We start from the raw sequence: 15,158 nt of genomic DNA, 5'->3' as shown, positions 1-15,158 counted from the left end.
GAAACCGATTGAAAACGGATGTTTACAAAACAGGGGTATCTCACACTGAATGATAAGCAGATAACTTTTGTACGGTTTAGTTTTGAAAATGCTACTGAATTAATCATTTTCTCAAATTTGACCATTTTTGTATGGTACATGCAGTATATTTGAAATTATAATATCAAACATAAGAAAGCCCCAAAACAAGAGAATATTCAGGCTTTAGTATTGACGATGCCCTATGTTATTGATTTCCAACATAGGGGAGAGAAAAAAATATCTAAAATATCATTACTAGATATAAACAATTACCAAGAAATTCATGTAATGATCTAGAGTAAAACAAACTAACCCCGCGACATTATTTATGTATGTGCCTGTCCCAAGTCAGGAGCCTGTATTTAAGTGGTTGTCGTTTGTTTATGTGTTACATATTTGTTTTTCGTTCATTTTTCTTTTACATAAATGAGGCCGTTAGTTAGAATTGTTTTACATTGTCTTATCGGGGCCTTTTATAGTTGACTATGCGGTATGGGCTTTGCTCATTGTTGAAGGCCGTACGGTTACCTATAGTTGTTAATGTTTTTGTGATTTTGGTCTTTTGTGGATAGTTGTCTCATTGGCAATCATACCACATCTTCATTTTCATAACATATCTTAAAAATAGAACAAATATTTCCTCAAATAAATGTGAAAGGCAACTGAGGATATGAGCAATATAAAGGAAATGAAAAACAAATAATAGTATAACGGTTACCTTGATGACATCTAGAATGTATTCATGTTTCAAGTGGATATTCCCACTGCCGTTTACATACTTTTTTTTACATGACTTGAAATACATATGGATTTGAAATAATTACTTAAAATTACCAAATATATAAGTCTTTGTGAAATATGCACTTTTAAAATATTGAGCAGAATTTATCTTTGTTTCAAATAAAGGACTAACTGACATAAGTAAAGTTTTATTATATCTAGTACTATAAACAAATTTCACGTAACATTTCGTTCCATATGAGAACAAAAACTCAATGGAAATAAACAAATTGAATGTTCAATTTTTTTCCATGTGAACAAGCTTTTGTTAACCAAAGTTTCTACAATATTCTAAAGAAAAAACAATTTAAAAAAATGTTGCTTTGGAATACCAAAGATAAATTTTGACTATTTCGATTGTTCTATCGCAATGAAAAACGGGATTAATTTCCTACAACTGTAAAGTTCAAGGGAATAGTTTTGGTTACCCTTTTTTGTATGCAACCAAATGTGACGTACTTTGATTTGGTGTATGGGAAGGATGATTACTGACTGGATGTCCTGAGATAAAATAGTAATATTACAATCCATTCAAACAATAGTAAACATGTCTGGAGTAAGTTAGGATTTGAAAAAGAAAACAAAAATGGGTTTGACATAGTTTGATATCGATCAATTGACACACCACCTAAATTATTATAGCCACATGTCTATCTAACAACGTGGTGTACGCTTCCAAAGTGGTTATACTATGTTGTCTCATATAACGAACTTATGAGACTTGAATAATACCTTTCTGTAAAAATTGTCAACTTTAGGTAAAAGATATGAAGATACCAAAGAATTAGTAAGCTCATTAGTAAAAGCTTGATACAATCTTATGGCAGAAAATGAAAACGACCAAAGAAGCAAACAACGGTTTACAAAACATAAATAATAAGAATGGCAGTAATTTCGTGTGTTTCTAACGTTGTTAGTGTGTGTAAAGTCCGAGCATAAATGGATATGACAGTTTTATTTCTTTTGTTTTGGTTTCCTGCTGAACTGATACGTAAGAAGGACGACAAAGGTCAAACAATAGGATAACACATATAGCCGGAACAATGCCTTTTTAAAATCTAGAGTTTGTGGATAGTTGTCTCATTGGCAATCATATTACATCTTCTTTTTTTTTTATATTGTATGCCTTTCAAATCATTCATGATGAAAATGAAAAATTGAACATTTGCATGTTCAGAAGTAAATCTGAGACATATTTAACATGAGACAGAAACGCGACTAAAAAGACGAAAACAGCTGAAATCTACCAGTGGGTTTTCAACACAGAGGTAAAATCCCGCTACCGTAAGCGAGCGTCACTTGGCCCCTAAAAATTAAATAAGTGTACAATCAGAAACATATTCAATTAAGTGATTTGAATTTCTCTGTTAATGTTTTGACGTCACCATCCTTCATCAGCTTGGTGACGTCTTCTGAAAACATAGTCTGATCAGGCTCATAAACTTCACATGTATATCGAAGTTGCTTTGATCTAGTCCAACTATATTCATTATCGAAACACAAGAAATCTAAAATGAAGAAAAAAATACGAGTACATATATTTCATACATATCTGTCATGCATTTCGTCCGAGAAAAGTAATAAATCACTTTTATAAACCGACTGTTCACCGTAATGATTACATTTTGATTATAAAAACGTTGTCATGTAGTCATGTTTTTGTCTTACTGAATCAGTAAGGAATTGTTTTATAAATATTATTACATTGTTCCGGTCAGTTGTCACCGGTAATTTGGACGGTTCATAAATCTTCTCACGAATTGTTAAAATAATTAGTTATGAAATGTGAAAATCGAAGACGATGCACAGCCGCAAATGAGAACAAGCTCTATTTCAACTATCTGTAAGCTGAACAAAACTTAGTAACAATATAAACTACTCACATTTTCCAACTTTTTCACAGGTGTACGTGCCATCATGAGTTACAATATGACTATCAGCTCTTGCCACAGGAATAATGGGAATGTACTTTTCATTTTCCTCATAAAACAGTCCGAATTCTATGTCGTGATTTTCAGTTTGAAATTCCCAACTGCAATAAACCAACATATAGCTTTTCAAAATCGTACGATACTGATTTCCGTACAGAAGCCTGAAATTCCGAAATAATTGACATCGACCGTACGGTCGCACGAAGTAAAGATAGATGTACATTTAAACCGTTTCAGCGATTACAAACCATATCATTTGACAACCCTAAAACAGCTCCATGAGACTGATTTCATCTTTGCAAAGTAGTTATTTCGTTTATAGACTACAAAGAGGTATACATACATGAATATCAAAGAACATTGTAGAACGCAACATATGAACAGTTTATCCATTACCCACACATTTATTTGTAAAATTATTTATACATTCTTTTCGTTTTGAGCGTTCCTAATCATGCTGATGTAGATTAACCTAGGAAAATATCTTTACATTTACCAACTTTATTAAGTTATAGAATCATATTCAAAACAGTGTGACTGCGGCCATTGATTGACGTCCTTAATTCATCCAATGACCGGGACCGATTATGTGAACGTTTTTCTGTAACGACACTGCCCACTACTCACTTATTATAGAATTTAAACTGTAGGGTCACCAAAGGTTCTTAACGCCTTTAATAATGAAATGATCCGAAAAATTAATCAGGAATAACCTTTATGTTTTGATTTATATTATTGATATAAATCATAACATCGTGTTATTCAAGATTAATTTTTCGAATTACTTTATTTAGGTATTGTAAACCTTTGGTAACCCCACAGTTCAAGTTCTTTAACAAGTACACAGTGAGCAGTGGTTGTTACAGACAAATGTTCACATAATGTGTCTCAGTCAATGGGATAATTAGGACGTCAACCAATGGCCACAGCCACACTGTTTTGCATATGATTCTATTATCTTGTATATTACCTAAGTACACTAAATGATCTATCTACTTTAGCTCCTATGTATATTTTCCCAGCTCTCGGTACTGTAACAGATTCCATCTGATCCTTTAAATCTGTATTATCTAAGTAATACTCTTCTGGAACTGGTCCACCTTGGCAAATCTGAAACATGTGTGGTCACATTAGAGTAGATAAGTTTCGTGCTTTTAAAATGTATATATGTCCAGTAAAAAGCACTGGAAATTACAATGAATGCAATACACGAAAATCGAAAGTAAAGATAGTCAAGTCTCCCATCGAATTATATTACTTTAAACACAGACAAAAGAAAACATTTATTTGGAACATTTTACCATTTAAATGAATATTTTTCGAGTAATAAATATGTGTATGAATCACATTTATAATACAAAATTCAAAAATAAAATCTTCCGACATGTTTTTTGTTTCTTTTACGTAACAACAGATTCAATATAGAATTTTAAAGCTTACTGGTCAACGCCAATATATACCAGTATGTTTGAACCAAAACACTTTAAAATAATTGGAATATGTGTAACACTTTCATGATAAAAACCAAATTAATGTTTTACTCACCATTGTTGTACAATTAGGATTTCCATCCGGATCAGTTAAAGTACCACCATAACAAGCTGGTAAGTTTTCGACATCAATAAAACTTAACAGCAAATCTTTGTAATTATCTACAATGCAGAAAAAAATAATATTTTTAATGTTTCATATTCTACAGATGCGTCACAAGGGGCCGACCATTCATAATTTCTAGGGGACAAGGTGTTTTATGAGTATGTAAATAAATATTTTGATTTAACATTTCGGGAAAATAGTTTCCTCAATTGAAAAGTCAAATAATCTTAATGTTGTTTGTAAATCAAAAATATAGTCAATGGAAAACATTTCCCATCAAAACAAATCCAGCAACAGATTAGTAATTAATTCTTATCAATCGCCATCTTTCACTGAAGTATTTTGCCATTATCTTGATCATCGTAATAAACATATACTATTTCAAATGGCATAGTAAGTACATATAGTACTAAGGACAACTATTACGAAATTTGTTTTGAATCATTTGTATTGAAAGTTCTAGTTATAGGGAAATGATATAGTTGCGTAGGAAATCATATGCAGAAAAAAATTTGAGGACATAGTACACTGTTAAGTTTACTTGTTACTGAAAGTAAAACACATGTCACCACATGTTTACTTATTGGCAGTTTTTGCAGACTTTACTGTAATGACTTTACCGCGGTGTTCGGTATTATTGTTGTACTTGTTTTCCAATCACTCAATTGCTTCCCTTTTTATAGTACACTCATTAGATCGAAACCTATACATGATGCAAACTGAAACAGTATTACATGCCAACATACCTCCTTTAACATATAATTTTTGTCGAGTATCTTCACTAAGCAATGGCCTTGCAATTTTATGTAGTAACGGAAATATTAAGGGAGCTGAAATGTAAATGATCAATGAAACCTTCGCGAGTCTTTTCAAGAAGAATCAGTCATTAGTTTAGAAATTAATAATCAGTCCTGCATAATTACTTGAATGTGTGTTTCAGATTCATGACAAACAACATTTACTTTTTATGATATCAGTCAGGAATTTTCTAATGGCATTTTGTTTTATCTTTCATATATTAAAGTGTTGGCTTTTAAAAGATATAATGTGTGTAATGTATTTATTTCAATTTATTGTATGTTACCTTTAACTCAATATACTGTTGGCACGTCATCTAGATTGTCAAATAGATGTTTCGTGTTGGGTGAAGGATTTCTAAAAGTTTTCTTCACTTGTTCCCAAATCTGATATTTGAATTTCATTTAACATTGTAATACAGTACTATTGTAATTTGTCATTTAAAAATACGGTTTTAAACTAATTTGCCTCTCTATAAATGTCGACAAAGGGAAATAACTCAAACTCAAATGACGTCATATCAAACGCGATATAATACCTCAAATTATCCCAGAACGCTAGGACGGAAACCATCAAATTCTCCACAAAATGATTTTTTTTTATTTGCAGTTATTGCCCTTTATCTTTTTTCTACAGAGAGACGGATTTATATAAAGGAAACCTTTTTTCCGAATCCCTATGTAATATTTTATCACTGTATTTATATGTGTATGTCATGTACATGATTTTTTAAAAATAAAATATGTTTAAAGTAAATTCACCACAAAGATTTCGAGTAAAATTGTTTCCAATTGTAAATTTTACTGCTCTTGCTTTACCTACCATTTATAACCAACAGTCTCTTTAACATTTCAGGATAATTGTCTTCCAGCACCTTTACTAAATGTAGGTGTAGCTTTATACCTAAACAATGAAAAAATAAATAAAAAAATGATAAAATAACTTCTCATTATTGTTACAATTCTTGTCATCAACACTTTAACTGGTAAGAGGTGACATTTTCAAAAATAATATTCATTCTTTGTTTTTAGATTTGAGAATATTCCTTAAGAAAAAGATATCCCAAAATAAAATTTATTACATAAACACACATACAAGCTTTGGATTTCAAATATATTGGCCACGAGCATCCCTGAAGAGACATGTTTTGTCGAAATGCGCATCTGGTGCAAGAAAATTGGTACCGTTAATTTTATTACTACCACTGGGTCGATGCCTCTGCTGGTGGACTATTAGTCCCCGAGGGTATCACCAGCCCAGTAATCAGTACTTCGGTACTAGCATGAAAATACGGATTGTTTGTGTTATTAAAATTTGCTGTTACAAAATATTAGAAATTATTTTAAAATAAGGAATGTATCTCCCTCATGCAAAGCTCTGATTCCTTTCACTGATTTGGCTATACTTTTTGGACCTTTTGGATTATAGCTCTTCATCTTTTATATAAGCTTTGGATTTCAAATAGTTTGGCCACGAGCATCACTGAAGAGACATGTATTGTCGAAATGCGCATCTGGTGCAAGAAAATTGGTACCGTTAATTTTATTACCGTTTCAATTTCTTTTTCTTCAAAAAACATAAAACAATGATAACCACCGGACTGAGCACAGTTTAACTGTTTTGATCCTTTTCAAAAAGGAAAAAAGTTAATCATAGAGAATATTGTGTATTTTTCCTGTAATTGTGGTACAATTCACAAACCCTACCAAATAAGAAAATTTGCAAAACTAAATATTTTACGTATATTCAATAGGCATTTTTTGGAAACAAAGTATGTATTGTATCAATGTCGGTATGATAAAATGGTGAACATGTAGTATTAAAATTCTTTAATATATAATGTATGAAAGATATTACTCAAATATTACATGATGTCATGTTGTATACTTCTATATTGTTCAAATGACACTGTTACATGTAATTTATGTGCAATGTGTTATTATTTCACGATATGGCTGGAATATAACGTTTGATACCAGATGTTAAGTCCACCGACAGCCCTGGACTAAAACAACTGCGTATTGTTTCCGCTACTTCAGTTAGCACCAGGTGTCATTTTTTTGCTGTCAGAGATTTTATGTTTTAGCTTTTCAAAGACGAAATAAGTAAATCACCGATATCCTTTGAAGAAAAGGTTAAAATAATCAAACGCAAACACGAAAACACTAATAATTTTATTACAGGAAGTATTAAGGAATCAGCATTTCTCCATTTTCTGAACAGGACGAAAAGACTTAAGTAAAGTTTCTTTTAAATGTCTTTAAAGTAAGGATAATTTCTATTAAATTTTCCAGTGGAAGACATTTTAATTTTACCTGGAATCCACAATGCTGATGTTCCTATGTCTGCCATATCACAAATAACTGTCATCCCATCTACTGGTCTACCCAACTATACATAGAAATATGTGTGTTTTAACTTGAATGCTTGATCATTGTTGATAATTATGTGTTATGTAAGATAATGACAATAATTCTATATAATAATAAATACAATGCATTTATCATGGGAAAACGGTCAATATTGAAGCCATCGCAGAAATTGAGATTTTGAAATTCTCTTATATTAATGTGCAACATCATTTACAGGGAAGGCATCATGGTATCCTGCTTTGTCATTTGACCAGTTTAACTATTGATAATATATAGAATTGAAGTTTGTACCTAGACAAAAAAAAATGTTATAAAAAAGGCTAAATGAAAAAAGATATAAAATAGGCAACTCTAATAATATGACACTCATTATATATAAAGAAATGTATTTCCTGCTTACAAAACTTTTAAGGATTTTCTTATCCCAGGCATAAATTACCTTAGCCGTATTTGGCACAACTTTTTTGAATTTTGGGTCCTCATTGCTCTCTAACTTTGTTCTTGTTTGAAAACATAAAATTTTTGAAATGAGCGTCACTGATGAGTCTTATGTAGACGAAACGCGCGTCTGACGTACTAAATTATAATCCTGGTACCTTTGATTATCATATACTAACTTACCTTTTTGCTTTGTTCTACCCAGTCACTCACAGTCCACTCACATTCGTGTAGCTTATTCTTTACAAAGTCAGATTTCTTTGTAGATCGCATCAGCCCTTTAAGATCAAGATTGCCAAACAATTCTACACGTATAGGTGAACCATCTTTAGCATGACCACAAAATCCCCCAGTTAAATATTTTCTCATTACCTTATTTAAAAATTAAATTGTAATTTTTGCATCAATGAGACAGATGAGACAAAATATAAAATGACGAACAGATGAGAAGACAATAAGGGAAACCCTTGTTTTGTAAAAATGCCAAATATCATAAAGCAATTATAAATAATGTTATTTTCCTGGTATCTATGAGGAGTTTATTTAAGTTACAACTAAACAAATTTTTATGGTAAAAGACTAAGGAAACAAAATCTTCTATTGATTTGTATTTCAACAAAACCGGGTTACTGTTTATACAAAGACCTCTTAGTAAAATGTTTATTGTGACGTTGGTATCTGTCTCGTTTATGTCGTTTACATTTATACAAAGTTGACTTAACGAGCTCTTACTAGAATGGGGTATGTTACAGTCTCATCGATATATACCTGACAATATGTTTATTATTTACAAACAATATATAGGAGCAAGCCAAACAGGATCATATTTATACATGTTATAGTTCTAACAGATTGTCAGGCCAAGAGTTCAAAGTCAATAAGTACAAATGCCAACCCTAGTTGAAAACAATTAGCAAACTAAACCTCCACATCCTGTATGGTGCAATAATACAGTGGTTATCGTTTGTTGCTACATGTATATGTTATATTTATTCATTAGTTTAATGTTTGGTACATAATAACTCAGGCAGTTAGTTTTCTCGTTGAATTGTTTAACATTTGTTATTTCAGACCCTTTTGCACCCTTGATATGCGGTATGAGTTTAACAAATTGTTGAAGGCTGTACGCTGATTTATAGTTTTGAATTTCTATGTCATTTGGTCTTTGGAGAAGAGTTGCTTCATTAGCAAAAATATCATATTTTCTCATTTCTATGCTAAAATGCGATCAACTGCAATTCATTAATATATTTTAAAAAATCTTGGTAAATGTATTCGTTTTTGTCTGGTTTTACTGGGTACGAGGTGTGCTTATTCTTGTTCGGCTCTTGTTTTGTCTTTTATGTTTCGTCTTTCGTCTTTCTTTTTTTCCCCATTATAACCTTGTGGTTCCACCTTGTTGTAGATACAAACATTGTTTCTTTTAGCAACAGTGTATATTATAGCCAGTGCAGCTGTTTTTGTACATTTTGTTATTTATGTATTCCATATACGTCTTTATGCTGTTGTTGGCATTGTATGATATATTTGTTTCAGTCCAAATCAGAACCAAAATGTTCAGTCTTCTCTGTACCTGATGCAATTATTCTGATTGTTGTTTTAGCATTTGCAAGCTTCTCATGTTCGTGACTGTCATAAGTAGGAGGTTTACGTAGATACAAAATGTATGGTTTAACCCAAATTGTTCTCCAGGAAATGCCCTTACTAGGTCAAGAATGCGACAGTTTTTATTTAGTTCATTCCTTCCGTTGGTTGATTTAAACTTACGGTTGATTTTGTAACTTTCTTGGACAACCAAAATTTTGCAATTACATCGAAGCTTATTATTCAAAATGTTTTTTTTTTATTCTAATCATTTTTTGTATATTTTCTCTTTACATTTGGTCAGGTCAAAAGTTTTTACATAATTTTATGTAAGTTTTACATTGTGCTCTGGTTGTGAGGAACTAATTGCATAGGAAGCATTTTTGTATTTAAAATTGTAACCAGTTTGCTTGAGATTGTATATAATAATGTGATTATACTATATTAAAATACCTCTGGTGATTTGTATTCTTTCAATAATGTATTGACTTTCATTGTCTTTCTAAATTCAACACTCTGTAGAAGAAAAATAGTATTCAACCTTGAACTATTTTAATGGTGGTTGAGAACTAAATATATACTTATGTACATTAATAAATACTGAATAGGTATATACATACATTTATTTTAGTTCATTTAAATTTATAAATAATTTATTGGTTTAAATGACCTTTATAACATAATTATATGACCTTTTCGGAATTAAATCTGTTTACCTCAAAATTAAATGACTTGGATTTTCTATAAATAATTATTTTATTATAAATATGTTATATGCACAGAGTTTGTTTTGTATATCAATTAAACATCTGAAGTAGATGTTTACATTTATAAAACGTGTCTGACATACCAAATTATGATCTTGAATTTTTAAAAATAACACTTTTATTCAATTTCGTTTATTAGCCTGTGTTTCTCTCAGTTTGTGACCCAGATTTGTTTCAGTTAAATCGATGTATGGTTATAGAACAGCGGTATACTACCATTGCCTTTATTTCGTGTTTTTGTTAAGCTTGCCTCAACACTAGAATGAATGACAAAACATATTCATTGTCGGTTTTATGGAATTGAGCAATTGATGGCCATGAGTTATATGACCGGTTTCTGTATAACACTTTTCTGGAATGTTAAACAAAGTTAAAAAATAAAAATCTTCAAGATCACCGGTCGAGTTTTAGCGAATAAAAAATGGAAATATAACATTCGTAAAAAAACTATTCGTTATAGATGTCTAAGATCCCCACAATACATATATGCTTTATTTAAACTTGAAATTAAACAAAAAATAGAATGAACAATATCAATGAAATGAATTGAGTTAAACTTACATTTCGTAACATTTGCTCCGCCTTCTTAACATCAAAACAACGAGCTGTAAATTATAAAAACAAAACACATAAAAAGCGCAACGAAAAAATATATGTATAGCATGCATATACAATATCAATGTATAATCTTCACAATTTAGAAATCATTTTTTACTCAATGAAAAAGTGATGTTCGTTGGCTCTTAAGCTCTGCGATTTGAAAACAAATGCATTCCATTACTAAGAAACTTAGTTTACAAATTCGGATTTTATTGATTTTCGGCAGAAATAAAAAAAACAAAACCCAACCAATTCCATATTGCATATCTGTTTGTTAAGATGATTATTGTAATATAAAGTATCTGTTTGATTGCTCGATTGTTTGTTTTTCCATTTCATTTCCATTTAGCAGCACCAAGCCATGCTAATTGCATAATGGTAATTTGCCCTCAAAAGTCAAGTGTCTGTAGTTTTCCTTTCATTCATACTATTTTCCATTTGTTTTTTGTTTCACAGATTTCTCGTCTTGATTGTTTCACTTTTGAAAGTTTAAGTCCATTTAAAGCTACTTATAAATCAGGGGTTTCGCTCATTGTCGTAGACCGCAATTGAGTTGATTAAAGACACGTAATTTGTCACAAAAAATGAAAATCAACTTAAATGTAGACATAGATAGGTTTTTAACGGATTGAATTTTAACTCCCACAAGATATATACAGATAGATTGGAGAATAGATTTGTAATTACTACTTGCAACTATTCTTTTCTTTAAAAAGAAACAAAAATGGGTCTTAGTTTTGCACTACAGATGATTCTCTCTATACACACAAGTCATCTATTATGTTAAAAGCTGCGAGTCTTACCTCGAAGAAACTTTTCCAAATCATAATTTATTTGATCTGCTACGTCTTTCGTAAGCTCCTTGAACTAAGAAAACAAAATTAAAACTGTCAGACGTCTATCGAAACGCATATACATAGAACTATAGTACAAGTAATATACAATAAAAAACATTGACGTTTGCTCAAAGTTTTACTCGTCTAATATAGAGTCAGTTATTACTGTGTCCTGTTTAAAAATGAGGCTTTTCAAAGTTAACATAAGAAACTAAATAACCTGGATCACATCGACTAATAATACAGGAAGGCTTTCAAAGGAATAGTTAATACAACATTAGTATGTCATTGCACAGCAATGCCAAAAATGTGTTTTCGTTGGTAATGATTGAAACACAATATATTTACTTGCAAAATTAAATTCTAGTTCAGGCAGCATCTGTTTTAGTACGAAGTGTGATATATCATGATATTCTGTCAACCTTGTATATTTAATATCTGTTGAACGACTGAAATGTTAAAGTACATCATGTTGTGTCCTTGCATAAGACATACCTGTTGAAGTGCGTTTTCCTCCTTCGTCGTTAGAGGTTTCTTCTTGTAGTTGTTGTTCGAGTTATCATTGGCTTCGTTCATTTTGATTAATCCTGCAACTTAAAGTACACACATTGTTGATTTGTCGACGATGTTTTCTTTTAAATATTACGGTTTGTGAAATAATAAAAATATATTACAACAGCAGGTGATCGATATCAAAAGATTTAAATGGTAATAATACTACTAACTATATGAATAACGGCATTTAATTTTAAATAAAATTACCTACTGGTAGTTGGCGAATAAGACATTGCTCCCGTCATGACTGGATCACATGGACCAAATCCGGTTATTTGAATACCTTTTTGACCCAACTTTAGGATAAGGTAGAGTGGATGCTATAATGCTTTCACTTTTTCTGTCCCTTCGTTCAACAAAAAATTCCCTCACTCTTTTCGTAGAGGCTACAAAACAGAGTTACCTCATACTTGGCCAGCAACTCGACAGTAATGAGTTCAAACTCATTGGCGATTTTCTGATTTGTTCGACTCCATTTTCCTGATTTCGGATTCTTTAGAAAGTGGTTGAACACATAGCACAAGCACGGTTGCAAATATGTTATGTTAAATGCATAGTGCATGGTATAGAACAAGATATTAAATGAGACTCCATCTTCAAAGATACAAAACTGTTTAACAAAAGGTCCCTATGGATCTGCATTCTGCTAATATCACAATTGAATTTAAATGTATATTTATTTCGTGTAGGTAAAATAATGATTTCGAGTACTTCCTCTCAGTTTTATTTTCTTTAATCAAGGCCTAGCTTTAGCTGTATACATAAGTTAATTTAATGCACCACACGCAGGTTGAGGCTATATGTAACCAGTGAAAAATACAAATAAAATATTAGAAAAGAATCCCCCTAATCTTGAATTGTCAATCTTATAGACAAAAGAAGTCAAGATACTGCAAACAAACTAATTCAACTTCTTTAAGTTATTTTGCAAATCGAGAGATCAAATCACAGCGATACGGGATAGAGGCGAAATTAAGTATCCGCAAAATAATTTGGTTTACAGAACCTAAAGAAAAGTCCACCTGTACTGCATGTTGACCTGGTCAGTCAGAACATTTTCACTCATTAGGTCTTTCCACTTTTCGTGGAATACTTTTTGTTTTTCTTCTGATTATTATTTTTTTTTTTTTTAAATTTTTTTCTTCTGCCGTCTGAGATGCTTTTTTGTTTTAAAACTTATCGAATGGATGTTTCGCCAATGATGATGTTCAGTAATGGAGGTTTCAAAACTCACCCTGTGTGACCGAACACTTATTAGGTCTTTCCACTTTTCTGTGGAAAGACCTATTGCTTTTCTTCTGATTATTTTTTCTTTTCTTCCGCCTAATTTTGTTCTTGCGATAAACGTTTGTTTCGCAATATGTCGCTTAGATATTTGGTATATGATATCGAACAGTTTATGCGCTTTTGAAATTTACCCTGCGTAAACGAATACTTTTCTTTGTAGGAGTTATCTCCCCAAACACTGTTTTCCTTGTGAGCGCAACTCCTTCGCAACCGTAAAATATTATGACAAATTTATTTTACAAAATTGCTCGTTATATCCTTCGCATGATTTGTCCTATTTTGACCGAAGCGATATGAAAGCTCCATATGAGAGTTATTTCCCCTTATGCATTTGTTATAAGTGATATGCATTTCTATCTTGTAAACCATAAGTGCTAGAGACCTAGGAACTTTTGATTTGAGGTCCTTGGTAAAAAAAAATGAAAATTAGGTCAAGGTCAAAGGTCAAGGTCAAATTCTAAATTTAGATTTTGGCTTATTTTCACTCTTTTTCATTAACTTTATAAGATTTCGACAAATTATTTTTATTAAATTGTTAGTTACGACATGTCGTAACTTAAAATTTTGATTGGAAGGGTGCGTAGACAATAAATGGGAGTGTTTGCCCCTATTATATTTAGAATTATGCGTAAAGGGATATTACTCATGAACCATACATAATACAGACCTAGGGTCTTTTGATATGGAATCCTTGGTTTATGAACTTAAAATTGAGGTCAAGGTCATAGGTTAATTGGACGTTCTAGATTTTGACCTTTGCTTGAAATTCATATTTATACATCATCAAGCCATAGGAACTGACATTTTCAACTGAATTTTAATATTTTCATATCAAAATAGATACTTATTGGTGGAAAGACCCTCAATTGTTCTTTGAACAATTGGTTTTTAATTCTTATAGGAGTTATTCTCTCCGTGTCCCCCTTTTCTTGTTATCACTATGTCTCTAAAACCGTAAAAGATTTTTACAAATTGTTCGTCTACTCTTAGGAATGATTTGTTTTATTTTGACTAAGATGATCAGAAGACATCTTATGGGAGTTATTTCCCTTTGATTATTTAAAATGAACGATATGTTGGGTTAATTCATACGGTATAAGTTGTAGAGGCCTGCAGTCTTTTGATATGAAGTCCTTGGTCCATATAAAGTAAATTGAGGTCAAGGTCAAAGGTCAAGGTCATGTTATAAATTTTGAATTTTGCTCGTTATCGTTATTCAAAAGAAACTGTAACAGTTAATGATATGATTTGTTTGCAAAATCACTATTTACAATAATGCGCAACTTCAACATATTCAGTCGAAGTGTTTTTGTTAACCCTTATAGGAGTTTTCTCCCCTTATGTATTTGAAATCATTATTTCTCCACAACCATACAAGTGATTGACCTCGGACCTTCTAATTTGAGTTCATTGACCCATGACCTTGAAATTGAGATCAAGGTCATGTTATAAATTTTGAATTTTGCTTGTTTTTGCTATTCAAAAGAAACTGTTACAGTTAATGATATGATGTGTTTGCCAAATTACCTTTTACAATAAGGCGCAACTTCAACCTATTTAAGTCAAAGTGTTTTGGATAACCCTTTTTTCCCC

The 15,158-nt window shown here is 31.3% G+C and overlaps 1 protein-coding gene across 2 annotated transcripts; it reads right to left on the bottom strand.

Annotated features, from left to right (window-relative positions):
* Positions 1-1,388: 1,388 nt before the first annotated feature.
* Positions 1,389-12,406, bottom strand: LOC134728205 (retinal-binding protein-like). Of its 2 annotated transcripts, XM_063592717.1 has the most exons (12): positions 12,219-12,406; positions 11,691-11,754; positions 10,849-10,892; positions 9,974-10,036; positions 8,120-8,308; positions 7,442-7,517; positions 5,949-6,029; positions 5,075-5,158; positions 4,278-4,384; positions 3,703-3,842; positions 2,685-2,833; positions 1,389-2,309 (listed from the first exon to the last, which is right to left on the bottom strand). In XM_063592717.1, the coding sequence occupies exons 1-12, from the start codon at positions 12,297-12,299 to the stop codon at positions 2,143-2,145; spliced, it is 1,245 nt and encodes a 414-aa protein (XP_063448787.1). In that variant the 5' UTR covers positions 12,300-12,406; the 3' UTR covers positions 1,389-2,142. The 2 variants fall into 2 exon arrangements, with proteins under 2 accessions (XP_063448787.1, XP_063448788.1); XM_063592718.1 differs by lacking the exon at positions 5,075-5,158.
* Positions 12,407-15,158: the final 2,752 nt, after the last annotated feature.

This window comes from Mytilus trossulus, chromosome 8 (genome assembly GCF_036588685.1).
Source record: "Mytilus trossulus isolate FHL-02 chromosome 8, PNRI_Mtr1.1.1.hap1, whole genome shotgun sequence".
In the NCBI taxonomy this organism is placed as follows: domain Eukaryota; kingdom Metazoa; phylum Mollusca; class Bivalvia; order Mytilida; family Mytilidae; genus Mytilus; species Mytilus trossulus.
The sequence above is the reverse complement of the archived record's forward strand: the minus strand, read 5'-3'. Positions and strand labels throughout refer to the sequence as shown.